The sequence below is a fragment of the Taeniopygia guttata genome, chromosome 2 (assembly GCF_048771995.1).
Source record: "Taeniopygia guttata chromosome 2, bTaeGut7.mat, whole genome shotgun sequence".
In the NCBI taxonomy this organism is placed as follows: Eukaryota; Metazoa; Chordata; class Aves; order Passeriformes; family Estrildidae; genus Taeniopygia; species Taeniopygia guttata.
Genome location: NC_133026.1, coordinates 63,875,478 through 63,902,700, shown reverse-complemented (window position 1 = coordinate 63,902,700; position 27,223 = coordinate 63,875,478). Strand labels below are relative to the sequence as shown.

The 27,223-nt window shown below is 43.0% G+C and overlaps 1 protein-coding gene across 6 annotated transcripts in view; it reads right to left on the bottom strand.

Annotated features, from left to right (window-relative positions):
• The window catches only part of RREB1 (ras responsive element binding protein 1), a 120,834-nt gene that overhangs the window by 62,060 nt on the left and 31,551 nt on the right, over nt 1–27,223 (bottom strand). For 3 of the 6 annotated variants that reach the window (XM_032746851.3, XM_072924111.1, XM_072924112.1), the window contains exons 2-4: nt 13,619–13,988; nt 2,346–2,465; nt 817–1,025 (exon numbers count right to left, since the gene is read on the bottom strand). In XM_032746851.3, coding sequence (XP_032602742.3) covers nt 817–1,025; nt 2,346–2,465; nt 13,619–13,649 — 360 coding nt within the window. In that variant the 5' untranslated portion in view covers nt 13,650–13,988. The remainder of the gene's footprint in view (nt 1–816; nt 1,026–2,345; nt 2,466–13,618; nt 13,989–27,223) is intronic. The other 3 variants (XM_072924110.1, XM_072924114.1, XM_072924113.1) reach the window with 1 other exon arrangement.

Below are 27,223 nucleotides of genomic sequence, written 5' to 3'. Positions count from 1 at the left end.
GTTACATCTCGATTTGTTTACAAAGTCTCTGTGCTTCACCTCAAGCTCTAAACTCAAATGACTACAGGGATTTGGGGGTGTTCCTGATATTCTGCAGCACCTTCTTTGGTGGAGCTTGGCCCAGCAGAAGAAAAACACAGATATAAATAACTACAGCTTAACTGATATGATGCTCTCCTTTCACTTGTTTAGATCAATATTGCTACCACCTGGTGCAATATTGATGGTAAATGGAAAAAACCTGATAAAAGCTACATATATTTACTCTGCAAAATTCATACAAGGCATTCTGCAATAGCTCTTCAGGCTTTTATTAACAAGGAAGTTAAGGGCACGTTACACTACACAGATGAACTGAGCATCCTAATGAATGTTCTGTTACAGAACCAGCTTTAACCATAAATCACTTGAATCTTCCACAGGGCAGCTACACACCTCATAAGATTATGCGAATGCAAAAAGCCTGGAGAAAGGATGCATCAGGACAAAATGGCAATTCTTAGGTGATTTTGTCACTGCTAGGGGCATCTGCTAGGCCAGCTCAACATTGCATGGCACTGGAGCTCATGCTCAAATGTTTTTTATGTGTCAGTCCAAGCATGTGGACCATTCTCATTCCCAGTTTCCTAAGTTATGGTTTGGAGAGATACCAGAAAACATACACAGAGGCAGGGGCAAGAAACAACTGCTATGGGGAAAAAAGGCAAAACAACCAAAGAAACATAAATTACATCTTATCATTTTCCAGGCAGCTGCCTGTTTCCCCAGGCAGCTGCCTGTTTCCCCTTTGCCCTCCCTGTGTTTGGATTTACGTACCTGGTTCCTCCTGCCAATCCGATTTGGTGCAGGAGACTTTGAGGGGGATTTGACATTTTGAGAATTCCCGCCGTTTTCAGCAATCTTCCCCACATTCATCACTGCTGACATCATGGCGTCAATGGAGGACAAGTCTGCTCCGTCCAAACTGTTTGGTGAACTTGGTGATACCTTATAGCTGTTTAAGCTTTCCAGCTGCTTCTCTGGAACTAAAAACAAAAACACACATAGGAGTTCCTAGGCCATCTTAAAAAAACCCAAACAACCCACAGTATTTTCAGCTGCCTGTAACTCACATCACACTCTGCTGGATCATCATGGAGCACAGGCAACATGCCATAATAACTGGAGCTCTTATAACAGGACAAGCTTATCATATTGGAACGCATAAAACAAACTGTATGTTTTTCTCATAAGACATTCCCATTTTCTTAATTTTCAATCTTAATTCAATATAGAACTTATAAAGTGATTTACTTTATACTCTTTTGCTGTGAAATGGAATTATTTGTGGTACCTTGTGATCACCATGAACTAGCAGAGCAGTTCATGGCACACTCTGGCAAGCACAATCATTCAAGTAGGCATGTGTTTTAAACAGGACTGCACAATTAAGGCATTAGTAACACAGTGTAGTACAGTGGGTTCTCTTTTAAGCATGGTTTAAGCCAGCTCTGTATATGGAATAAGCTAATGTAGCAAAAATCCAACCAAAACAAAATGCTGTATCCCCCGTATTGCCTCTTTACTGCCACAGATGGCATATATGTGATTTTGGTATGCCAAGCCATACCAGTCCATGAAGAACATGTGTTACATACATGACTAATGTCACAGCTAAAGCTGTCAAGGTTCAAACTTCTCCATCATACGTTGTAAGTAGCAGGGATGCTCCTATCTCTAACACACCTAAAATCTCATCTCTGGTTTCTTAACATACAGATATGTCAAACACACAGGAAAGGCCTTCTATTTTCTTCTTTACAGGTTTGAAAAGAGGCTTTCAAATTAAACACTCCTTTCCCCCTCAAGAAGTCTCCCTAAGAAACAGGAACACCCTGCAAGTCTACTGCTCTGTCACCTCTGGTGGAAAGCACAGAATCTTAATGTGTGTTGTGAGAAAGTCACTGCAACAGAAAAGCAAGTGAGGGTGAACAAGGAGGAACACGTTTGTGAACATTTGATCTCTGCATAATACTGTCTTTGGAACATAAGTTTGAGGATTATAAACAGGTGGTTTTTTGAGGCTAAGTTATGTAGTGCCAAGTTACTGTGAGCCAAGAAAATCTTTGTTTGGAAGTCTCCAGTGGTAGCTGAGAATTTATGTGCCCATGCTTCTGTTCAACCTATTTTATACATTTCAGACAGATAAAGGTTAGGGATGGGAAAAGAAATGTATACACCAGTGCTTCTGCTCAATGTATCTTGTACTCTTCACACAATATGGTGTATGGATGGATGAGAAATATTTCTACATTCTTAATTGATGCCCTAATTTATAGAGTCACAGAGCTAGCTGAACCAATTACCTTCATCTTTCTCCCCTGATTGACTGTGGCTCTCTTCTGGGTTGCTGGTCTCCCCACTTAGTGTGGTATGTACAGTTGCATCTGGCTCTTCAGCCTCTTCTTCAGCAGCACCCTCTAGCACTACATGAGGGAGAAGAAAAAAAGAGAGTAAACTTTTATGGAAGCTATTTTAGGAAATTAAGACTACAGCCCTCTATTTTGAGGGCTCCCCTGACTACCAGATAGGTCTGATGATAGAAGCACAGCAGCAGTGCCAGTGCAGCCAAGCACCCACTCTCAATGAGTGCCCAGGCACTGGGCTGGGAGATGCTGCTGCTTCCACCAGTGCCAACACCTGGGCAAACAAAGAAACCCCTGCCAGCCTGGGCTGCAGCATTAAGGCAGCAAAAAATGGAGGAAGAGAGAGCAAGCTAGCCTATCACTGACAGTAGTGTCTGGAAGAATATTCTGCTGCTAGAAAATTTAGGTGATTCAATTTCATACAAGCACTGCTCCCCTTCTCTTTTCTTGGAAGACTAACCTTTACTCCAATACATGAATTCATGGTGGCCACCTTCTTCCTTCTAGCAGTGGTAAAATTACTACAGAGGTTTCTGAGACCATTTGGCACATTCCTCACATCCACTGCCCAAGGTTCCCACACAAGTTGAAGACGTAAGCAACCACTGTATGTACCAAGAGAATTCCTCCACACCCCTTTCTGAAACCACAAACTTATCATGCTATCATTGGGGTTTAAGGAAGGGTGCCTGCTCTCTCTGGAGAACGACAAGGCAGTTAAACATCATTTTTAGAAGTGATGGGGAATGATCAACACATGAGAAACAGTTGTCTGCCCACAGCATTCATAGCAGTAGCCACTGGAAAAGGGTATTTGTAATATGAAAAACTACTGATATGTTTTTAACAGAGAAATACACCTTTATAACCTTACAAACAAAATGTTTATTTCATTATGAAAACAAACACACTGTGAACATTTCATCATCTCAGATTTACAAATCACAACCAGTAAGCTCAATACAGGTTTCCTTTTTATCAAGAGAACAGAGACAATTGCCTTCAAACCACAGTTAACAGGGTTTTTTCCTTTTAAAGAAATTACATTCTCAAGGGTAACATGCAAATCAGTCATGCAACACATCTTCAAATGCTGTTTGAACAGCATTTTAAAACAATCAATGACTGTGTTACCCCAACTGTCAACAATCTGGAGCACCCAAGAACAGGCAGGCAAAAAGAAAGGGCCCACCTTGTGCCAAGCCTTTCCTCATTTCACACCATGCCAGACACAGCAGTGATTCAACCTTCCTACGTTTAGCTGCCAACCTTCTAAGGAGCAGCACACAGATGCAGTATAGAGACAAAACTTGGGACCTGACTAAGACCAGGTAGTGTAAGGCTCAGGAAAACACGAACCTCTTAACAAATACTGCTTTCCATCTGCACCTTGAAAAACAGAAAAACAGACTAACCTGAACAATTCAAAATAACTTTTCCCCAAATATTTTTGTAGTTTTCTGTTCAGAAAATTCTAGTGATTCCTGCAACACAGGGATTTCTTGCTCCAAGGCGAGGCCAAGCATCTATCCTCCTGTGTTTCCTCCAGTAATTATGGAAGCCATTTATTTTGTATTAACTGTTGTAACTGCTGTAACTTTACTGTTACTTTGTTTGTTTTTTAAAAAGGTCCATCTCATTCAAGAGCAACATAATTATTTCTTTCCCCCTTGCCCCAATTTTGTTTTAATCACTTATGTGGTAGCTGACTTACTTTTGAATAGAATAAGCAACAGAATTATTTTAAAGACTAGCCTAAATCTAAACCTGCTTGCTCTATCTGCTTAGCACTACCAAAAACAAGGACCAGTTTGAACTATTCTGAAGTCTTTCTGTTAAAAAAAGTGCTTTAGTCCTCAAAAAAACCCTAAACAAACAGAATACACAATTCCTTCCAAAATACACATATTCATTCCTCTTTCAGTCAATACCTAGCACATTAATGTCACCACTGATACATCCCGGAAAAAAATCTATTGTGTAACTGTGAAGACTCACATGTTTGCCAAGATAACCTTAAGACAGCTTAGTAGCTTCCCAGAGAACTACAGTCAGAATTCTTAGTGTTGCTTTTAGCAATATCAAAAATGGGAAATGCACAGAGAAAGCCTGCAGAACAGGCAGGCCTATATGCACATTAAAAAATCCCACCTACTGTTTCAGAAAAACCTGCCAACTTGCTCTCTGTTTTTTTTTTTTCAGGAGGAAAACTACATATTATACTATTACAACCTTTCATAGTTTCTATGAGCCAATGGTTATTCTTCTTTTCTGAATCCAAATATTTTCCTCCAAAGGCAAGCAAATATATGTAGTCAGAGATCTTGTCCTTAAAACCATTTTCTGCACATTAAAATTTTCCAGTTTTGAAAGCAGTCTAGGATTGCAACTGAACTGCTGTTGCATGCTTTTATTTACCTATGTATTTTCCACTCTCTTGCATGAAAAAAAATGCACCACTGAAACAAAGACAACTGCATGAGCAGCACACACCAATTTCAGAAGCATAACCTTTTTGCAGTAGGATATAGAAACAATAAGAACGCTGGGCCAAATGACTCCTTCCTGTGGGAAAACCCATGGCAGAGAGCCTTTAGGCAGGAACATACTGAGAGATTTCTCTTACAGCCTTGTTTTTTGTGTTTTTTTTTTTTTTTTTTTCTTTAGGCTGGTTGTTTGTTTTTTTTTTCCCTCTTTAAAAAATGCATCAATAAGGGTGGGGAAGTGTTGGGATTTTCTTCCACAGCACCTATGAAACACAGGGAATCAGACAGGCAGCAACCAGCAGTGATGCCCTATGCCATACTGACTTCAGGACTGTAAACCCTCCTAGCTCACAACAAATGCCCCAGCGTGGAGGTTGTGCTGACAGAGCCTCCTTCCTCTCCCTCTCCCCAAAAGAAAACAAAGACCTCCAGGAAAAAGGATAAACAGGAAATAAGCTGAGAAACAGTGCAGCCTCAGGTTACATTCAACATCGGACCAAATCCTCTAGGAAACAGGGAAGTGGTCACAAGCATTCAAGTCATCTTCTACTTTGAAGAAACCCCCCAGTGTCACATTCATCCTGTGTGAAAAGGAGGAAAAGCAGGGAGCAAGTGACTAAGCAAGAGCGCTGACAAATGGTAGGGGGAACTGGACCAAATAAGACAATGCAGCCCTCTCTGCACGGCCACACCAAGAGACCTGTCTTTTCTGCAGGAGCGTGTTTCTTCCACTTGATGAGGTTGCTGACAACTTGAAACTGGGGCAACTTCCATCCCACAGAGAGCCCTGTGGGGCCTATAGCTCCTGCTTCTAACAGAGGTCCACCCCTGATGCCCCACATAACCAGCTAATGGGAGAGACATTGCCAAAGCAGAGCTTACGAAAAAAAACCCACCACCCTGTTGCTTCCCATTCAGTCTGTACAGGAAAACACTTGCTAGACCTATTTCCTCCTTTGGGAGTGTGACTCCACTGTATGTTAAAGCTGAGCCCATCAACAGTTACTCCCCCCGCTTTGCTTATGTGTATTTATTTGGGCTTTTTTGTTTGTTTTAAGACCACTCTAAACAGCTACAGCTGTTTTGCCTTCTGGTGAAGAGCATCATGGATGAGCAAAAAGGAGAACACAGGCCACAGGAGAAGGAAGAAGAAAGGAGAAAAAATTATGAGTCTTCAGAGTCACAGTCACTTGACTTACAACTGAGAGGCAGCTACACAAACACAGAGCAGCACATCCCGGCCCCTGGGAGGTGGTACAAGTCTCTGCTCCAGATTGCTCCACTGTCTTTGCACATGAGCTCTCCCTTTGGAATAGAAAGGAAGAAATGCACAATACAGGCAAGAAGGGGGAAAACCTAGTACACACAGCACAAAGCTGTTTATTGTTCTGCCTTCCGAAAAAGACCTACATTAATGTTAAAAGTAGAAGCCATGGACTAATTGGGTCAGGGAAAGATTAACACTCTTGGCCAAATAGTTTTATTGGTTTCATTAAACATACTGTAGTATTTAGTAAAGGACACAGTGGGGGAGAAGAAATAGCAAAAAGAAATTACAGGTTTAGGAATGTGCACGCCCCCACCATGCATTTCAAACCACTTTTTCCCATGAGGTCCAAACAGGAATCCTGAGCCTTCTTCATCATTTCCATCTTAGCAATACTATTAGCTTAGTCAAGGCTTTCCCACTGTTTTTATCCTAAGTAGCATGAAAAAACCCCAAGGATCATTTAAATGAAGGCCAGACCTGCAAGTATACAAATTTAGACAAGAACAGAACTTCAAAGAGAGATATCGCATTTGAATAAACAAAATTTACTGTTTACCCTTGAGATTGTAATACCTAAGAATTGCTACACTGCACTCCAAACTGTTTCTGATGCACTGGTCTCCTACTAAGCTTCTACACAGAGGAGTGGATTTTAATCCCAGAGCACAAATGCTCCCAAGCACAAATGGTCACTCCCACCCTAAAAGAGATGCGCGCTATCAGCCGCACTACCTTTTGAACATAACTCTCCATCAAAACTGGCAGGAAGGAAAAAGGGTGAAAAGGCATCGTGTGGGAAGAAAAAAGGGCTAAACTATTCAAAGCACTGCCTCAAGGCAAAGGAAAACCAAATGAACAAAGTTTTCCCAACTGACCTTTTTTAATACCAACTCTGCCCTTGCTACTGAAGAGTTGGTGCTGACTCCGCACCCCAGCAGCAGAAAATTACACTGGGAGAGTCACCTCACTGTCACCACCACCGCTGGAGCATCAGTACAGAGCAGCCCATGGGAAAAAAAGACAGGCACAGAAGGAAACAGACTGGCATGGGCATAGCCGGCAGCTGCTCTTTCACTTAACAGTAGAAACAAAGAATGCGACCCCAAAGCTTTTGAACTTGGACCTGTAAGTAACATTTTCCTCTACAAAAAAACCCAAAACCAAACACAAAAAGCAACCAAAAGGAGTAACATCTATTGAAGGGTACTCCCTGAAGAAGACAGACTCTTCTCTTTCTATAAACTCTGAGCTATTAGTGAAATAATCATTTTACCTGTGTTAGTGCAGGTATAATATTTTGCATCTCGAAATAACCACGTGAGTCTACAAAATCTGTATGTCGGAACTTGTACACAGACAGATACACCCAGACATGGAATAAACAAGTGAACCACATGCTCATGGACATGCCTTAAAACTGAGCTCTGGACAATCTTCTGGTGGGAGTGGGACAGGAGAAGAAGCACAAAACAAGAACAAGATGATCCCAGACTGTTTTCAGACTATTTTGCATGCTGTTCCTCCAACACCTAACAGTTAGGCTAAATTTTAAATATTCAAACATTTTTACTGCTCCTGTTTTATGTCCTTGCAAGCATGATGGGATGTATGTGCACATTCAGTTTTTATGTAGCTTTTGAAAATCCCTTTTTGGTGACTTATGGACTAGGAATGCTCCTCAAGACTTTGGCTCAGACGACCAGAAGCTTCTCTCCATAAAGCATAGCAGAACCTGAACTTAGCTACTGCCTTTAGCGAACAACTCTTAACCACCACGATACTCTGGCATTACATTGGTGCAATACACTGGAAACAAGGAAGTTGTACTAATATAACAATGAGACACTATACTGGCAAAGCTGGGGTTTCCTGGTAAAATTCACCTTTATGGTCCAACTGGTTTACAGCAATGCACACAGCTACCAGGCAGCCTTAATGCAAAATGAATTCATGCCCATCCTCTTGGCCATGTGCTCCATTTGCTAACTTGAAGAGGGAAGCCATGTCTGTACCTTTTGCAAGTGCTGTGTGCTGTGGGAACTGCCCCCGCGCAGGAGACTGTGGTTGTGCTAGGCTAGAAAAGAGAACTCAGGCAAAAGCTGCTCCTGCACCAAGAGCGAAAGCGAAACCTGATGGCCCCCTGGCTCCCGACAGGAAAGCCCAGCACACTTGGTAAGCATCTCATAGAGTTTGATCTGAGCCTGCACTGAGTTCCTGACTGGCACTGCTCTTTTTGAGGACAGCAGTGCCACACAGACCACACAGCACTGCAAGAACTGCAATAACCTATGGCTGCATTTAGGACCAGCAGCTGTTGATGAATTTTGAGACTTTTCTAATACCTTAGAATTCTTTCCCCTGACCAAAGATGTATCTGTGAGCTGCTCTTCACTTCTGCTATTTGTATTAGCTTGTTGGTGAGTACCTGGCCCCCCAGGAAGCCTTTGTCACAAAACTGCAGCTAGCTTCAAGAGTTTGCTCAAGCAAAAAGGATACTGAGATTTGAAGACAGCTTAACAAACCTGGGACCATGAACAGCACATTTAAGCGACAACATAAAGTCAGGGCAACAGGAGAGTAAAACAAGTGGCTTTAAGCAGACATCCATCCATTCCTTCCCATGTTGACAACTGCAAACACTCCTCCATCCTCGTCCTTGCCTGCCTGCACAGCTGTGAGGAGGCCAGTGGGAAGGGAGTCTGGCTTCCCCCAGTCACTGGGAATCACGGCAATGCAGGGGAAATACGGAACAAGACAGGCCTTGGGCTTTACCCAGCACATCCCCTCCCCTGCACCCTCCCCACTGGCTGAGGAAGGACACAAAAGCAACACTGTCTGTCCTTATAAGCTCTGCTTTGCATGTGTTCAGGGAGTGGGGACAGCTGTGCGGACGGCTCGCAGAGTTCCAGGAAGTCAGTGTATTTCTTGGCTTTAACTCCAGTTTATTTGCCTTAGATGAAGTGGCGACACGAGAAAGTCCCTTCACATCTCCCCTGAGCTGGCACTGGCTGCAGCAGGGCAACACTCCTTGGGACATGGTCCGGGGTCTCTCCCCACACTATCAGTCTTCCCGGTTGCTGCATCTCTCACTTGGGCCAGGGCTGGCTTACATCCCACTGGGCAAGGGGACAGCCTTGGAAGATGGTGTGGGAGAGGGTGGAACTCGAGAGCAGAGCCAGAGACTGGAGGGAGTGGGCCCTGAAGGCGGGATGAAGTATCTTGCAAAGGCAGGACAGGTCAGGCAAGTGGCATCACACTGCCTACCAAAACCACTGCCCACATGCCCCAAAGGAGCCCAGGGTGAAGCAAGAGAGCAGAAGAGCAGAGGGAAGCTGAAGCAGGGACCAGTGGGCAACTCCACTGTGCTTGTGTCCATGCCCAACAGGCTGGGAAAAGGGAGATGCACCTGTCCAAGGGGAACCTCAGCAATCCTGGGGAAGCACAGCCCTGGGAGAAAAAACCTCATCTCCTGCTGCTGCTGCCATCTCAGACAAGCAAGAGGGGATGAAGGATTGCAAAATGAGGAAATAATCAAAATGTAGCTTTGCGTGTTTGTTGCTTGGGGGATTTTTTTCATTTTCATGATGCCCTGACAAAGCCACTTGACTCAAAACCCTGGAGGGGACGTGGGGAGAGCTTTAAGTTAATGTCCAATCACCTGTGTGTCTAAGCAAGTACTGTGCTGAGGGAATGACATACTTGTCCAAGAGCCCAATGGGTGAGCTAGATGCACTGCACTAGGGAGAGGCAGATGGAAAACATTTCTGAGTAACAGAGAAGAAAAGAGACCTCCCCTTCAAATACTCTGACTTACAGTACCTCTCTCTCTGACTGAAGAGAGGCTGCAGGCACGCAGGGCGGGCAAAGTGGGACGCCGGGCTCAGCTGGGTAGCTGTGACGGAGATGCTGACATCCCCGACAATATATGGCCAGTCTAAACCACGGGATATCTTGTCCTTTTAAGGTGGGCCAAGAGCAAGCATCTGTGCAGCAGCAGCAGCACAGCCCCAGCCTGCCATCAATAGCCCCTGGTGTCACTGAAAAAACAGGGGCTCCTGTGCCATACCAACTGGCTGTGCAGATGCCTGGGCACCCACCCCAAGAGGAGACAATCCGTCTGGTTGTTCCTCTGCACAGCATCACGGAAACAAGCAGGCACATTAGTAACAAGAGGAAGAAAGACACGAAACCATGCGGCCGGGCTGCTCCCTGGCAATTGGTGCCTGCAGCTGTTGGGGAGGGAGGCGGGGAGGGAGGGAGGGAAGGAAGGAGGGCCTGTCCCTGTCCCCATCTCTGTCCCTCACCCTGATGGCCAGCAGCTTAGCCAAGGGCAGCTTCGGAGCCAGCACTCGAGGTGAAGGTTTAAAGCAAATCTTGGGAAGGAGAAACAAGCAAACATTTCAGCCCCTCACACTTGCTCTTCACATGTAGCCAGAGCTGCGTGTGTGTGCAGGACGGGTTCAGCAGGGATTACAGAGGCAGGATGAATCACACTGAGGAAGATACAGAAAATCTCCTGTACTAGTGCCCTGCTTCTTGTACTCTGCTCTGGTTGCAATTCTCTTCCTCCAAGATGAGTATTTGGAGAGTTGCACAGAGGAACTGAATGCACAGGCAATTTTACAAAAATCACTCTGAAAATAGGATAAGCTAGAGACCAGGAAAAATCTCCTATTGGAGTAGCTATGTCCCACATGGTGTTTCACCACTCTAACTGCATCCATATGCTAGCAAACACAGCATAAGCCCAAGGGGGAGAGCATCAGTTTGCTTATTGCAGAGCTCCCAACTCATCCTTTGCAGCCTAACCACACCATCTCTGCAGGAGATGCCAGCGCACTCTCTGCTTGGAGCACTGTACCAGGTAGCTTGCCAAAACATTCTGTGCTTCACAAGATAACACAACAAAATGAGAAAAGAAAAAGTAGAAATTACAGTGATTTAGACCCATTTCCTGGTGATAGTGTTGTCAACCATCAAGATTTTATCATGAGCCTGTAAAATTTGATGGTGCTACACTACTGCACAAAATCTCAAAATTTTAAGTCAAAAATCTAGTTTTTTGATTTTTGGTAAAAGGACAAACACATTACATGCTCAGCAAGACACAAAAAGCAAACTGAATTGAACAGATTAATTTTAAAGTCTCAAGCTTTTAACGATAACCATGATCTCAAAGGCTCAACCTCTAATTTTTTAATATACAGGGATAGCAAAATAGCGTCTCTTCTCTATGCAGTACGTTTTGTACTCTGGTAAATATACCTTCCAAAACTAAAATGACTTGTTTAAAGAGAGAAAAGAATTGCAATATCTCAGTGCGTTTCTAACATTTTATTTGACAGCCAACACAGCTGCACTTTAATGTTACTTAAAGATGGAAACCTACAACAAATTACCAAACTTGTTTTAAGCAGACTCAACATGCAAATATTTTGCAGATAGAATGATTCAAGAGTTTGAAGCTCTTCTTACTGCTCTTTTCCAGGGAGCATGACTTGCTGACAGGATTAACTACTGCCAGGCTCACGAACCTGGGAGACAGCTGCCACATGGCAGCCATTTATTACAAAGCTCCACTCCTCTAAAGTTAGGAAAGAGGCAGACTGTTTCATCTGTGTTATCAGCAGGGTTCCTCTGCCCCACAGGCTTTAGTGACTAGGCTTTTTCTAAACAAACACCTCCTTTTCTCCCCCACCTTGTTAACATCATATCTTCCTGTATTCTGTTTCTGGTCAGCACAGAAACTATTCCCCCTATCACATCCTCCAAACAACAACAATGTACAACCAAGATAATTTTTAAAGTTTAGAAATACAAATCATATCCCTACCCTCTTCCCCCTGAAATACATTTTTAAATTCGGGAGTTTTAGCTTGAGATTTTCAGAGGGGAAAGCATAGGTCACAGGGAGGAGAGAGAGAGAGAGAGAGAGAGAGAGATGCTGGAGCAAAGAGGCTCAGAAGCATGCTGTACAGCCCTCCCTGTCCCATGCACCCTAGGAGGCACTTGTAATGCCAGCCTCCAACTGCAATATCCCAAGGGCCTACACAGCTTTTTTATGAGCAAGATAACTGGTAGCACTCCTTCTGAGATTGTATCTCCATGCCAAGCAGACTATGCAGGCTCACAAGCCAAAGCCAACAGATCTCATGTCAACTAACAGTGTGCTAAGGACCAGGAACAGATATAAACCAACTACATAATCTCCATGTGATATTAAGCACAGACAACCATCAGTTGACATTCTCCTGGTACTGAAAGCCAGAATTAAAATTTACAAACTAGCTGTTTTAATTTTACCTGGGGTCATTCTAGATATATATTTGCCACAGATGCTAGAGTACCAAAGATCACTCAGACTGAGGTTCATTGCTTCATCCAGGGGAAGAAGAAATCCAGCCTTCAGAAAAATAGCTCTATCCCACCACCTATGAACAAGGTGCCACAAGTTTTGTGAGCACACCCACTGGCTTACACCAGCTGGCTAGTAGCCTTTGGGCTTTTTTGCAGAGCTTTAAATTCTGAAATACAAAGATTCTTTCTTGGTTTAGTTAGGTAAATTAATTACAGCAATAGATAGTGCTGGCAAGACTCTCCAAGTTGATTCGCACAGGAAAGCCACTTGGAAAATTTTAAGCAGCGGAGCTACTTGCCAGTGGTACTCTTCAGTATGAGTTTTCTTTCTATTTTGAAGTAGATGCAGTGCAAGTAGCCTGTGGGAGGTGCTTCCAGCACAGTGACAAAATGAAACAGCATCTGTTCATTTTGTGCATTTGTGTGTGCAACACACATGCAAAGAAAGGGTATAGGCATCTTGTTCATCTATTTCTTATGGAATTCAGAAGTCCCTCAGCTTTATCAGAGAGTACAAGAAGCCTTCTCAGGAACAATGTATCTGACCTGAAAAAATATGTATTTTTGAAACAAGAACTACATACACACACACACACACACACACACACACACACACACACACAAATCCCCCTTCATCCACAACCATATCCAGCTGCTGACCTTCCAAGTTCCTTGTAGTATAGTCTATGCTCTGGGACTTTAAAAGCCTAGCAGGCATTTCTAAAGGATTTTACAAAGTACACTGGCCTGGCCTTGTAAAAGCTCATGAGGAATCCATGAAGGTCATCGTGCAGCTTAGACAGTCTGCAAACAGCATAATCCACGTGCTGGTGAGGTAAGAAATGACCGAAGTCGGGCGGATAGGCCTGAAGACTTCTGCGAGGAATGTTTCCTCCAACAATGCTGTAAACCCTGGAGGAAATGCCTGCTGATCTTCAAAGCCCTTCAGAAGGAACAGCCTTAAGTTTCCTGAACATGAGCATTCTGGTTGCAAGGCCACAATCCTCTTAGGCATACAGAGAAAAACATAAAAACAAAGGAAACAAAAAGAAATTAAAATCCACTAAGGTTAATAACTGCAAATAAGCAGCAGGACTGACCCTCTACTTTGCAACGAGCTGTCGGATCCATCCAGCAAAGTTTTGATGTTCCTCGGCACAACAGCCACACGGATCAAGCAGCAGCTTACAATCTCTGCAGCTTTCCTTTTTCTATTCCAGGCAGTCCTCCACACGTGTAGACTCCTGGACCGCAATACTCAGTTGTTCGGACTACGAGGGGATGCTACAGCTGTGGCTGCACAAGGTGTCCACCGTAACTATACCAAGGCCACCGCAGTGTGCTGCACTGCCAGCAGAATTTTAGGTACAGCCTTCAGTTGCCTGACGGGTTTCACAGGCGACCATGAGTAAAGGGGAGTCTGGACACCTGCACACTGCAAAGAATTGCAGGAAGTTTATTTCAGGAACGCTGGGGAAAAAAAAAAAGAACAGACAAAATTGTGAACAGGTTTCTTCAGTAAGTGAAGTTTCAAGTTGCTATTCCTCCAGCCAAAAACGTCTGCTGCTAGTCTAAAACCACCCTCTCCTTCCAGAAAACCAATTCCACTGCTAGTGCTTCACACATTTCCATGAAACAGATGATACAGACAATTATTGAAACAATTCACATATGAAAAAGGAAATTAAGTTCCTTCTGCTGACTCCATTGATAAAATTTAACAAAAACATTAGCCTGAAACAAACTTGTAGGAACTATGTATAGATTCAACCCAATTCTGGGTAAAGTAGTAGTTGCAAACAGAGAAAAATGAACAAAGAGCAACAAAAAGTGATCAAGTGGCCTGTGCACCCACCCCAATTTCTGCAGGAGGACAGCAAGAGTTTGCCAGTGGAAACTTGACTAATCACTTTCAAATATGCACTCATAGCAAAGCAACACTGAAATATCATAATCAGACCTATGATACTGAAAGTCACACTTCTTTTGAGGAGTGATTCTTCCACATTTACATTTTCTCAGGCATATAAACATACACACCCACACAGCCACCTTCTTTTCATTCTAAGCATGAAATCACCTTGCTTAAAAGTTTTAAGCCAGTACACACTATAACAATATTTTTATTTACATCTGTCTTGCTAAGGTCACTTAGAATATACTCTACAACCAGAAGTGAAGACAACCTTAAGTATTTTAAAAGAACCACAACATTAAAAAAAAAACCCTGATATTATTCACTGAGTAGGTTACAACTCTTTCAAGGAACAAACTGTTATTTCTACCCAACTGACAAACTCAATCCTCCAAATTTCACACAAAAATCGTGTTCATTCAGAGCAAAAGTAAAGGACAAAGAAACCTCAACACGAGAACTCATATTTTCAGTCAGATGCTAAATAGCAGGAGCTGTTTTCCACTTCCAGTTCAAACAGTATTGTTTTGTACTAAGCTTTATATGCCTCATGGAACTCAACCATTCAATATAAAAAGATACTAGAGAAGAATTCAGGCAATCAGTAGCCATCTCAACCTGTACAGCATTCAAGCATGTATTATGAATGAGTTAAAACAGGAAACTGAAGGGAGAATGCAAACAAAACCACTAGTTAAATGAAATTATTTTTTACTGTAAGGTGGAAAACTTTTCTTAATCTACCCACTCATTTCACACACGGTAACATGTCACTCTCATTCTACCAAAAATTGGAAGTGAATCACTGCCAGATTTGTTTCACTCATTTCTTCACATGAACTTCAAATGAACTTCTGAAGCTAGAAGATTTTGCCATCCCTATCTAGTAACAGCTGAAGACAGAAACTGACCCTTTCCTTACCTGTTAGGGTCTGGCATGCCATAGGGGCTATGAAGGTAAGCACTTTACAAACAGAAACATGTTCAGCCTTTTCACACCAAACTTGAAACAATATTCAACACAAATTTGACACAAAAAATATGAGAGCTTAAAGGTTCAAAGGATTCTAAGTAAATACACCCCTTTAAAGTTCCTAAAATCTCAAAACATGGACAATTTCTGATGTAACAAGGTATTTAAAAGAGCAGTAAGCAAGTTCCCTGAAGGGTGGGGTAATGTGGAGGGTTATCACACCTCTGGGGGAAGTCACAGGCTCTATCTTGGCAGTGTTTCATCCCTTCATATACCCAGGGGACTGATTAGTTCATGATAAGCAATTAGGCACCCCAGGGAGGACGGTTAACAGTCTTACCAAAACAAAAAGGCTACACAAATATAAGTCTCATTAGATTAAAGAAACACTATCTGCAAAACAGCAAATTTGTGTTTCTTCCCTTCTACTGGAACTTGCAAATACTACATTTTGCCTACATATGGCACACACAGATCTTAGAAATCCCAAATTTGAGCACGTACTTGCTGCTAAATTGGTAACAAATGCTCTGAAGCATTTTCTTTCCCAAGACACTAGTGCTGCGATGCAGGAAAAAAGGAGGAGGGACAGAGGGGAGGAATAAAGTAAATACTGATTAGAAGACTTGAACTAGCAATCTCATTCAATAAATTTTCTTTCTCATTGTTAAAATAGTTCCTAACCAAGGATGAGCTGCAGAAAGTGGGACGTGTAAAGGTTGCATATGACTGAATGCTGACTGAATTTTAGAATACGACCCCAAGTCAGCAGCAGACCCACCATTACATGCCTTACTCCCAAAAAAAAAAAAACGTTCAGGGAAGCTCCTGCCTGCTGTGAGGTTTGTGGTGAGGCACCTATGCATATCACAGTCCTACCCATGCTAAATCTTTATCTCTGATGAAGCAGAGGGACAAATTCATCTTTTGCCTGCCAATTGATGAAAAAGCTCCAACATACCCTGATGAGGCTGTTCCTGACTCACATCAGGCTCAATGTATTTCAAAGTACTTAGATGGCTTAAAATATGAAGGAATGCTTTTCAATAAGGCAACCCCCTGTCCTTTTCTGTTCTTTTATCTTTTTTTAACAGTTTGCCATCCAGTAATAGGAGGGAAGCCCAGCTGCATAGCCTGGGCTTTTATCTTCTGCTGACCATGCAACAACACAAAGCTCATTGCTGGATTTCCTGCTGCTTGCCGAAAGGGGCTGTTCAGCTTGTTTAAATATTACTTGCCTTGGGAGCCTTGGAGTTGTGCCCAAGCACTGTACTGTATCTTCCCAGCATCCATTTCAGCATGTACTTTAAAGGTCTTCAGGTTCCATGTACTGTGCTCTGTCTTTGCTACGGGAGGAGCCTCATGACTCCAGGAAAGAAAAGAAACCCCATTCAACTCCTCCCTCTCTCCCCATTTTCCCCACTAATCCCTCTGTCTCATTCCATTACGCAGGTAACAGAAGTCCTGGCTCATCCCAAAAGCATCAAAACACATTTAGTCTTGTAAACTGAGGCATCTGCAACCAAGGAAAAAGACATTTTGGTACAAAAGACTACAGTTAGGAAGAAATCAGATGCCATGTATCCTGTACAACAACCTACCACTGTGCAGTGAGCAAGCAACCAAAAAAGTAGAGTAGCAAAAGTGGATTGAGTACAGCAGCCTCCTGCCATACTAAATTTATCGTCTCCACTGTGGATTTTAGGGAAAAAAAACCAAACTTTAAACACAACCTTCTCTGAATTTGAAAACTTAATATTAAGGCATTTTCCTTTCCTGTTCAGAGTGGTGATGAAAAAAACCCACTGTTTTCGCAAAACCAGAAAGGAGATTCCAACCTTTAGGAATTCTTTCAGAAGCCCTCCTTTTCACAATTACCGTGCCAACAGGAGGCTGAATTCTGGCTACAAGGTCAGGAGGAGATAACCTTGGCCAATAGAAATGATTTGCATCAGCCCAAAGGCAGCGCCAGGCCACCCATTAAGCAGCCCAGCAGGCCTCACTGTTAACCTGTGTGCAGCCGGAAACAGCTGATAGGAATGGAGAAGCAGGAGGTAAAATCCAGATTCACAATCTACAGCTGTGGACACAGCCATTCAAAGTTTGAAAACTTCAGTAAATACTGACTGTGAGAACTGTCCTGTAAGAAGATGCCTCTCATTTTCCATGGCAGCTGGGATGCAGAAATACATGCACCCCCACAAACTGATGTAGGATTGCAGGAAACTCAAGGCTAGACGTGAAAACCTGCTTTTCGTCTGTTCTGCTTTGCCTCAGCCTGCAGCATACAGACTGATTTAACCTGATGTAAGCCACAGCTGTCATTCAGAAGGACAGACTACCAGTCCTCACTTTACCCCACAGTTCTGGCCATGTGTTCTCCCTCTGGCCTCATGCCAGTTCTAGAGTTTGAACAACCACATGGTGATCTAGGATCATGGAACAGATCTGAATTGAGATTTGCATTTGTTTGTGTTTGGTTTTTGTTTGTACTTAAAAATGCACATACATACAGTTTCATCAACAGCCTTTACACATGGGAGCTGAGACATAGTCAAATTACACCCTCTATTTGAGTGAGGGATGAGAGACCTGAGCAAGAATGTTGTCGGTAACTCTACTCCTGCGGTGCTGCAGTACCGGGGAAAGATGAAAAGATGTAGTGGAACGAACCCACAACCGGCTCCATCTCCAGCCTCCCTCGTCCTGTGCCCCCCTCACTCCCTTGTCTCCAACTCAGAGCTCACTTGCAGCACCTCTGCCATAAAAACATTTAAAAATATACCTGAAGTTCAGTTTACTGATTAAACCCAGTGAAAATAAGTACACAATAGAATAAACTACCACAATTAAAATATCTCTATTGCACCTCTCCCATGGCATCCCTGGATGAGGAGAGTGAGAGAGCAAGAACAGTCTTAGGCAATGAGCTAGTACTTTTCTGCTTACCTATCCAAGTTTTCCTACATCAAGGACTGGGTGTAACTTTTGCACAGTGCTAAGCACAAAACAAACACAACTCGAAAATATCCACCTCCCTTCCCGCACACGGCTGAACTAAGCCTAATTTTCAACTCATTTGTTTGTTTGTAAACTTTTGTAATGACCCTTTCCCCATGCACAAAGACAAAATTTACCACCTCTAATACCACTCATGCTTCATTAAATCACATCAGTAACAATGCTGAAACAGCCTGCCACTGTGTGCCACATGTACCAACCACAGCTCCACAGCCACCAGCAAGTAGGGCAAGCAGCTCACCTGGAGTCCCCAGGTACTTTAGAAACAATATTTACAAACCTTGGGCCCTTGGATTTAAAATACTGTACAGTGGGAATGGCACACATGTTTCCACAGGGGCAGCTCACCTCCTGGAGAGATCGGTATTTATTGTAAAATGCATCCCCTCAAGGGGATAGGATGGGACAGAAGTAGAGAAAAGAAACCAAAGCTGCAGAGGGACAGGACGTGTTGCCCTGAGCATGTCCTCAGGCACTGCTAGCTCACATTGCTGGCACCATCTGATCTCTCAAAGCTAAACATGGAATGTAGGTAGCAAGTCATAACGCTGTGCAGGCCTGGAGACGTGACCCATCAGCTGTTTCTGCATTATAATTATTACACTGGGGCACAGTAGGACCAAAAGTTTGCCTGGGCAGATTTCTGAAAAGTTCTGGCTTGTTAGAAATGACAAGAAAGGTCACATGCTGCTTTCAGATTTGTGATTACAGTCCCTTTTCTGCAGGCCTGGCATTCCCTGTTTAAAATCCTCAGTCTGCAAGAACAGTGGAAGGCCCAGAACTGTTTCATGTTATTCAAAACTGCATTAAGAAGTGAGATTGTACCGAACTGTGATCTCTCTCACCCCCCTTCATAAGACAGACAGGAGTTTCTTGGTCTTTTCCCCTTCAGGCCACTTCTGCTCCCAGGCTTTCTCTCACTCTCTTTTTATTTTTAAAGTTTCTGCTACTAATAAAAAAAATATTGCAATACCATCACTTCCGTGTAATATCATATTCTCTAGTGAACTGATTAATTCTCAGAGTGATCCTGACCCTCAGCTCCCACTGGGCCTCAAGTGATGCAAAAGGCTTCTTTCAGATTCTCTTCCATTTTATTTTTGTCCCAACACACACAGAGTACAAGTACAGGACTCAGTTTTGCAAATCTGGACTTAAAATGCAAATATCTTCACTTTTAGAAAATCTGATTGTTTCTATAACATGCCCAGAATTAAGCAAAGCTCAAAGAGTACAAGTCAATAAGGAAATTATTTCAGCCAATATACATTCAACACACTGTACTATCCAGGCTTTGCTCTGTAAGTGAACTTCAAATTATTAACAGCCCAGTTTTGTCAGGCAGTGACATGAAGTTTAGTGTAGCAGGTCAATGGAGAAACCATCAAAAAAAACTGTAGAAGGACAACAAAAACCTGCAGCAGTACACAATTGCAAGATTTCTGTTACACAAAACACAGCAGACACTGTAAATTTTGATAGCACAGCCTCTTTCCAAATGACTGCCTTTAGAAGACTCACAGACTGGAGGGATGCTTTAAAGGAGGCCACTTTGAGCTACTTCAAGCTTCCTGTTTGACACCATGTGGACTCACCCTGCCCTCCAAACCACCCCTCAACCAAACAAAATAAAAATCTTAGCACTTTTAAGCATATTTCCCAACCAAGATGCACTCAAAGCAAAATCACTGTGAGGGCCAAATGCTACAGGCATATTGCCCAAAGTTCTAAGGTGCTATTTTTTTGCAAGAGCAGAGAGGTACTGGGATGCCAGGTGGTTAACAGAGATGGACACAAGGAAGACATCAGTATGATCAAGTGATGAACAAGTCTGCAGGTCAGAAAAGCACACCTGAGGCTAAGAGACCTAAAGCTGTTAGCACAAGAAGAGCACCCATGTCTAGGAAACCACTTTCTCTTTTATTCTCCCCATCCCCTCCCTGATACCCTTCTCCCTGCTGTAATTCAGAACAGCAAGGCAAGTGATGTCTAACCATGAACCAAAAGAACTGGCTAATACAATGTCACCCAGCCCACGGCATGAACAAAAACCACCACCAAATCCTGCTAGTGGTTAACTGCAAAATTTTACTTTACTGATGGTATTATACTGCCAAGGGTTCCCTTGTCTTTGCACACACCCTGCCCTCTTAGAAACACCAAATCTGCTCAAACCCAGATTTACAAATACATGCACAGATATTCTACACATCTGCTTCCACCTGGTGGATTACCAGAGATGGAGACTGCAGCATTTTTTAAACAAATGTGTAAACCCACTTCTAAAATTAGCTGCATGGTAATTCTGTGGGCTGATGGAGAGGGGCAGAGAGGTCGGGCTCAGGGGCAAGGAAGAAGTCGACAAGAAATGGAATACGAATCACTAAACTGTTTAAACCATTTTTAAATTCGTTTTTTTTCCCTCTTGGAAAACAAGCAAAAGAGGGATTTTCTTTCATTTCCAGGAGTTCTTTAAAACAGAAGAGGATAAAGCTATTGAATATTGCTCTGGCATGCAATGAACATGAAAAAATAACTTCGATCAAGTGTCTTGTTAAAGAACTTAAAATTCTCTTTCCACAGTCTCCCCTTCCATAATCAAGCAAAAAAAAAAAAAAAAAATTATACATATACCTCGTATATAATCAAAACAAAACCATAAAGTAATTTATTGCTAGCCATAACTACAGAAACCAGGGGTTCTTTTAACACTTTAGCAAAGCAAATGAGAAGTGACAGGGAATATCCTGAGAATCTCTCTGTTGCAAATTCTTTCAGATCTGGTTTCTAAAAATTTCCTTGCTATGATACCTGCAAATGCAGCTTTGCAGTAACATCCAGTTCCATTTTCATACATATATTTTTAAATATAGCAGCAGCCTTTGCCCTGTGTATTGAGTACCAGGGGTATTTCATTCTCTGTGGCCAAGGTTTGCAGAAAAGCTGACTGGAGATCTTAGAGGTGTGGCACATTTCTTTTTTGCTCGAAATACTTCTGACTAGAAGCAAAGGTAAGTATTACTCCAGTCTCAATCTGTTTCCCTCTTGCACCCACAGCTACTTAGTAAGACACAGTAACAGGCTACTGCAAACTACACTTAAGGGCTCATTACAATCAAGGCCTCAGTCTTGCTACTGAACTGATACTAATAGGTTCATTCCATGTAGGAGAACCATTAGTTTCAGTAGTGGTCCCTGAATCAGGAAATTTGTTTACATCACATGCACAGGTATTTACAATCTTCTGGGCCCTTGCTTTTATTTAGGAGACCAGCGGTGTTTGGCAAGGAGTGCAAATCTTGTCCAACAACTTTCATGCTACCCTTACTCCACATGGAGCAGACATGCCTACAGAGTAAAGCACTTTCACAAGAACAGCATTGTCATCTTACACTGACAAATCCCTCAACCAGGAATTCTATACCTATACCTGTACATCACAGTGCAGGAGAAACAATCACACATTCCCCATGTGTGTTTTGCGCCTGAAAGAGTGGACAAATACAGAGATATGTGCACAAGATCACTAAAGTGCTTACTCAAGATGTGGGACTAAGTTACCAAGTTCAGTCTTTACAGAGCTGAAATTACCTACTCTGCAAGCAAGACAGACATAAGGATGCTTGGCTTCCACTGGATCATGCACAGTCCCTTTTACTTCTGAATTACAAAAGACATTAGGACCAGACCACACACTGGAGAAATCACCATTGCCATTATCAGCAATGGTAACAAAAAACTTATTTAATTGATGGCTACAATTCCCATCTCCCACCCACTCTATCTTTTTCAAATCTCAATGCCCCTGCATTACAGCTTTGAGAACTTGAAGAACAGGTCAACATTTTTCCCCCTTGTTAGGGATTCAAAGTTTGCCATAGGTTTTTTTTTTTCTGTTTTCTATAAAAAGGGGAACATGAAAGTAATTCAAAGCCTGAACTCACTTTTCCCTCATCTTCATTCTCAGAAATGGCTGAAGAATTTTTTTTTTACTACTTACTTTTCTTTCAAAAGCAAATGTGGCCTGAAGCTAAACACCTGACATGCAGTGTTTAAGCACAAATGGTTAAAGCTCTGTAGAACCACATGCAAGAGAAAACAGGGGCAGTAATAAAGCTGGTGATCTCCAATTGGAAATTCTCCTGGCAGCCCAGATTCTTTCACACAGAACAACTTACTGATATTCTCTCTCCATTTCTCTCCCTGATGATTTCTCTCACTACACCTGGAAATCTGAAAGCTGACTAAGCTCCCTGAAAACTGGTCTGGTTATCCCCAGTCCCCCCCACTCCAAAACGGTGAAAGCAGACAGTGTGACATCTCAGCAGATGAGGTCTGAGACTAAATTGGTGGAATTGGCAGCAAACATTAAAGGCACCTTTTTTCCCTCAAGTTCAGTTGCTGTCATGGACCCTCATTCTAAAAGTCAAAAGAGTTTCAATGCATATTTGGGCTTGCTGACTTTAAGCCCACAGGATAAACTCCACTTGAGATTGTTCACAACTCAGAAAACACTTGGAGAAAGGAAGCAGAAAAAAGCCGAAATTCTCTCACAGTCACATAAGTCTAAGAGCCACAGCCTTAACACCGCCAGTTTCCCATCTTATTAAGTGTCTTGCAATACTTGTTTTTGCAATCATTTTCCATGCTGTCTACACAAAAAAAAGTACCTCAGAAGCCAGAATAACTACATTCCTCAAACATGGACCCTTTCCAGACTCACCCTAAACCTTTCTATGCTTAAGGTCCTGTACACACATGAACATACAGCTCATTTGCAGGCCTAGCAGTTAATTCACCTTCAAGTCGCCCTAATTTTGAGGCTGAACACTTCCTAAACTTCTGCATCCCTGCTGGCTGTCTGAGGGAAGGCGGCTGCCTCCTGCTCCCTCTGCATTCCCGGCCGGCAGGACAGGACCGCGGTGAGGCCTACCCGTGCTGCTGAGCCCTAACCATGCCGCTGTGTCCCCGTGCACACACAGAGCCATCACGTAGATCCCTTCTTCCCGAGAAATTCAGTGACAAACTGCCTGCTTTCCAGGTTTTCCTTTTCAACTCTTTTTTGTTTTTTACGACGAAGACTCCTCCTCACCCTCATTTCCTCATCACGAGGCTCGCTGATCCTTCCCATGGTAGACGGCAAGGCCTTTGAATCATGTCTGGTAATGTTCTAAATAATGTTCAGAAAGGGCACACATCACAAACTCTCTTCCCGAAGCTTTAAAATCCAAAATGCAAATGCTCCACCCATCACCTTGAATGCTGTCAGGCAATAAAATTGGTAATAAAAGAAGTCACCTAGGAGAAGTCTCTGGCTGCCTGCCTGGGGTCTGATGACTGCAGGTAAGTCCTTGAGAGGAAAGGATGTGATCCGGCCACCACTGGTGGTTGCTTCCTTCAGATCCTGTCCTACAGACCAGGCCCTGTGTTCAGCTCTCCTGGGTTCCTACATTTCTTGGGCATAACAAACAGTAATGGCAGAACATCAGTAAGAGCCACCCCAACTCAACATTGACTATATCCTCTTATCACCCTGCCGCGATGCCCCAGACATCCCGGGACTCAACACCACCAACTTAGAATTACATCCTCTCTGACTATGTCAAAACAAACGCCATTTTGGAAAGGTTTTTAAGAACAAAAAGTCACAGTCCTTCTAATTTCTGTGCCAGGAACAAACACTGAAATACCTGCCTTGTGTGCTTCAGGCCCTGAAACCTGCCAGAAACAGCTGAAGGATGGAGGGACAAGGGAGATTTTTGTGATGAATCCTCTTTTCAGGAAGTTTTAGAAATAATTGTACAATCACACAGTCGCAATGCATTGCTCAAACAAGGATGTAAACTCAGAATGGGAACTATTTTAAAAATCAGTATGGCTTCAGGTTTTATATTTATTTACTGTTTTGACTACAAAGGGTAAATTGTCTCCTGTAATAGAAAATTACTTTTCTACTTCAATATATAAGTATCACAGGAATCTGTATCTTTACACCTTTCCTATGCATTTGTATCATAGACTCAATAGCACAAACACAAAGATGCCTACCTGTAAGGTTCATAACCACACCTCTGCATTAAAAAGATTACTGAGCAGTCTAACAAAAGGGTGTTTACTTTTAGTGCACCCTGATTCTGTATCACTCAGACCATTTGCAATCTGTAACATGGATATCACTCAACTGATATTCACTGATATTTGAAGGCAAAGGGACCCATGTTTCTCCCTCAATCAGATTTAATAAATCCATGAAAGTCAAAACAAAACAAGTCAAGAGACAGAAGAATCAGGCCTTTGGGATGCTATACTACTGTCTCCCGTGTGGCTAATTTTGATGAGCTTGTTGAAGCACAGCCTTTAGCCAAGTGCTTTTTCATACAAACATCCATAGCTCAGAGACGATTAATCACCATTTATTACTCACCTTCTGCCAACACCCACTCTAAGCTAGGCACCATCCAGACACATTAAGACAGTCCCAGTCTGAAGGCTTTGTGCTAAAAGAAAGCCATTTCTGAGACCCCATCCTGATGCAGAGATATCTACAGACATCCGTGGTACTCCGCTCACTACTGGGATCTGCCAGAATAAAGGTGCTCACAGGAACACTCAATCACAAATACCATCTTTCAAAAAGGGACGAGGTACGTATGAAATACATTGGCTATACCTACTTTTCAGTACCTGTCAACTGCTACTGGCGTACAAGTAAGCCTTGTGAAAGGATTTTGCTGAAGAAATAGGGTGAATCTTCATCGATTTATCTATCAGAGCCCCTCACTTGGTTACAGGAAAGTAGTTATTCTGTTCTTCTGCAGCATTAGTAACTTCTCAAACAAAGAAGCCTGATTGAGGCAGACAGTGAGGGGCTTATCAGCTTAGGAAATGGGAAGGATGGTCCAATTAACTGCCAAGCAGTCAGACATAATTCACTCTGACCAGGCCAATGAGAGACGAGTCCCAGAAATGCATGTCCTGTCCATTTACGTAACAGCCAAACATTCCCCCCTGCAAAGGCTTCCCTTCTGGAAGCACTGCCTAAGTAAGGAGCAAATCACTATAGGAATCCACCTGTATGGACCTGCATCTGATTAAGCAACCATCTCACTGGTACAGGAGGCATTGCTAGTCACTACACTGCTGAACTCAGGCACTAACAGGCATCACCAAGCAGACAGCCAGAATGCTCTGTGCGAGGTTATCTGGGGTCCACACCACTGCGCTGTCTTCTCACATATCAACAAACAGGACAAGATGTAGAAGGCACAAAAAGGAAAAACCCCACCCTAGTGTAGGTAGGAAGGCTTCATCTCAGTTTCCTGAGCTACTTCTGCCTAGCACAGAAACAGTCAGATGTTACCGAAGTAATTTCACAATGTTAAAAACAAACAAACAGAAAAACCTGAAGGCAAACTGTATGTAAGAGCTGATTAGCTGTGAATCCAGCAACAATGCTGCTCTTCATGTCCTCTGCCATGCTTAGTATCCTGCTAGCACAGGGTAAATAGAAAGAAGACCAAGAGAAAGAGGAAGGGGAGAAATTCTATAAAAGATGCTAGTATGAAAAGAGAGATATCTCAGTCAACCAAAGCTTTAACTTGGAATTTATCACCTAGGATGAAGCAGGCATTTAAAGTTGAGAGAAGAGGAAAAAAGGAAAAAAAGCCATGTCTCCAAAGCACTGATTCATAAACACAAACATCTGATGTTTAGGGAAAGAGTGGAACCTTTACTCTGCAAAAAAATGCGCATGTGGGACCTGGTCCATCCTTTGATAAGGTACCTTGTTTTGTGTAATCCTCTGACTTTTTAAGTGCCAGGTTTAAGATTGCCACAGTCAGAAAAACATGCCATGAGCAGGAGAGTAAAAAAAACTAGTGTGGAATATTTATGTTACGTATGACAACATCCTATTTGTCAGGCGGTCACCAGGAGCTAAGGAATCCGTGTGGTACCACCAGCAAATTTGCCTTGCAGCAGGGTGTTAGAGCAAGCACAAAACAGACTATATATGGTATGTTTACTGAATGATTAGGCATAAACATGTTACAGAAGAAATTATGTCTTGTATTAGATGCTGGGCTTCCTGCTGCAAGGCAAACCATCCTGCTCAGAAAGAAGTCTCACACATTCCTCATATGCTTCTGGCTGTGGGTGCCAGCGAAACCTCTAGAAAACAGGAACAGCTTATGTGGCAAGTAATGATTAACTATGTGGAGGATCAGCCCTCCAAACTCCACCTGCCAGCATTCCCTGTCTCCTTGCTCCTCTTCCTCCCCTGCTACTTTTGGGTTGGGACTGTGTGGAGGGCGAGCCGGCGGAGAGGACGAAGGCACACACTGGCACATGCCACACCGAGCGCTGCCTCTGCCACAGGATGATGGGCACAGACAAGTGCACCCTCTCTTAAGAAACAGCTGGCAGCAGGCGAGCGAGCGCTGCAACCATCCGCCTGCCCCACATCCAAACCCAGCTGGCAAAGAACTGTAACAGGGAGGAGGGGGAAAATCCTGAAAGGGTAGAAGGAGGAGGGTGCACTGAAGATGCCTTAAAGCACAGAAGAAGGTTCGTTTCTGGCTTCTGCGTCCTGCCTAACCTGTTTTGTGGCATGTTCCGGTTAACTCTCCTTTTGGTCGAGGTTGTTAGTTGTTTTTCTTCTGGCATCCAAAGCCAAGCTGCAGCCCCTTCTCTCCTCTGACTCCTTTCACGCTCCATCACACTCCAGTACAAACATGGGCACACAGAGACGCCAGAAAACAAAATGCTGAGTTCATCACAGACTGAAACTAGATGCAG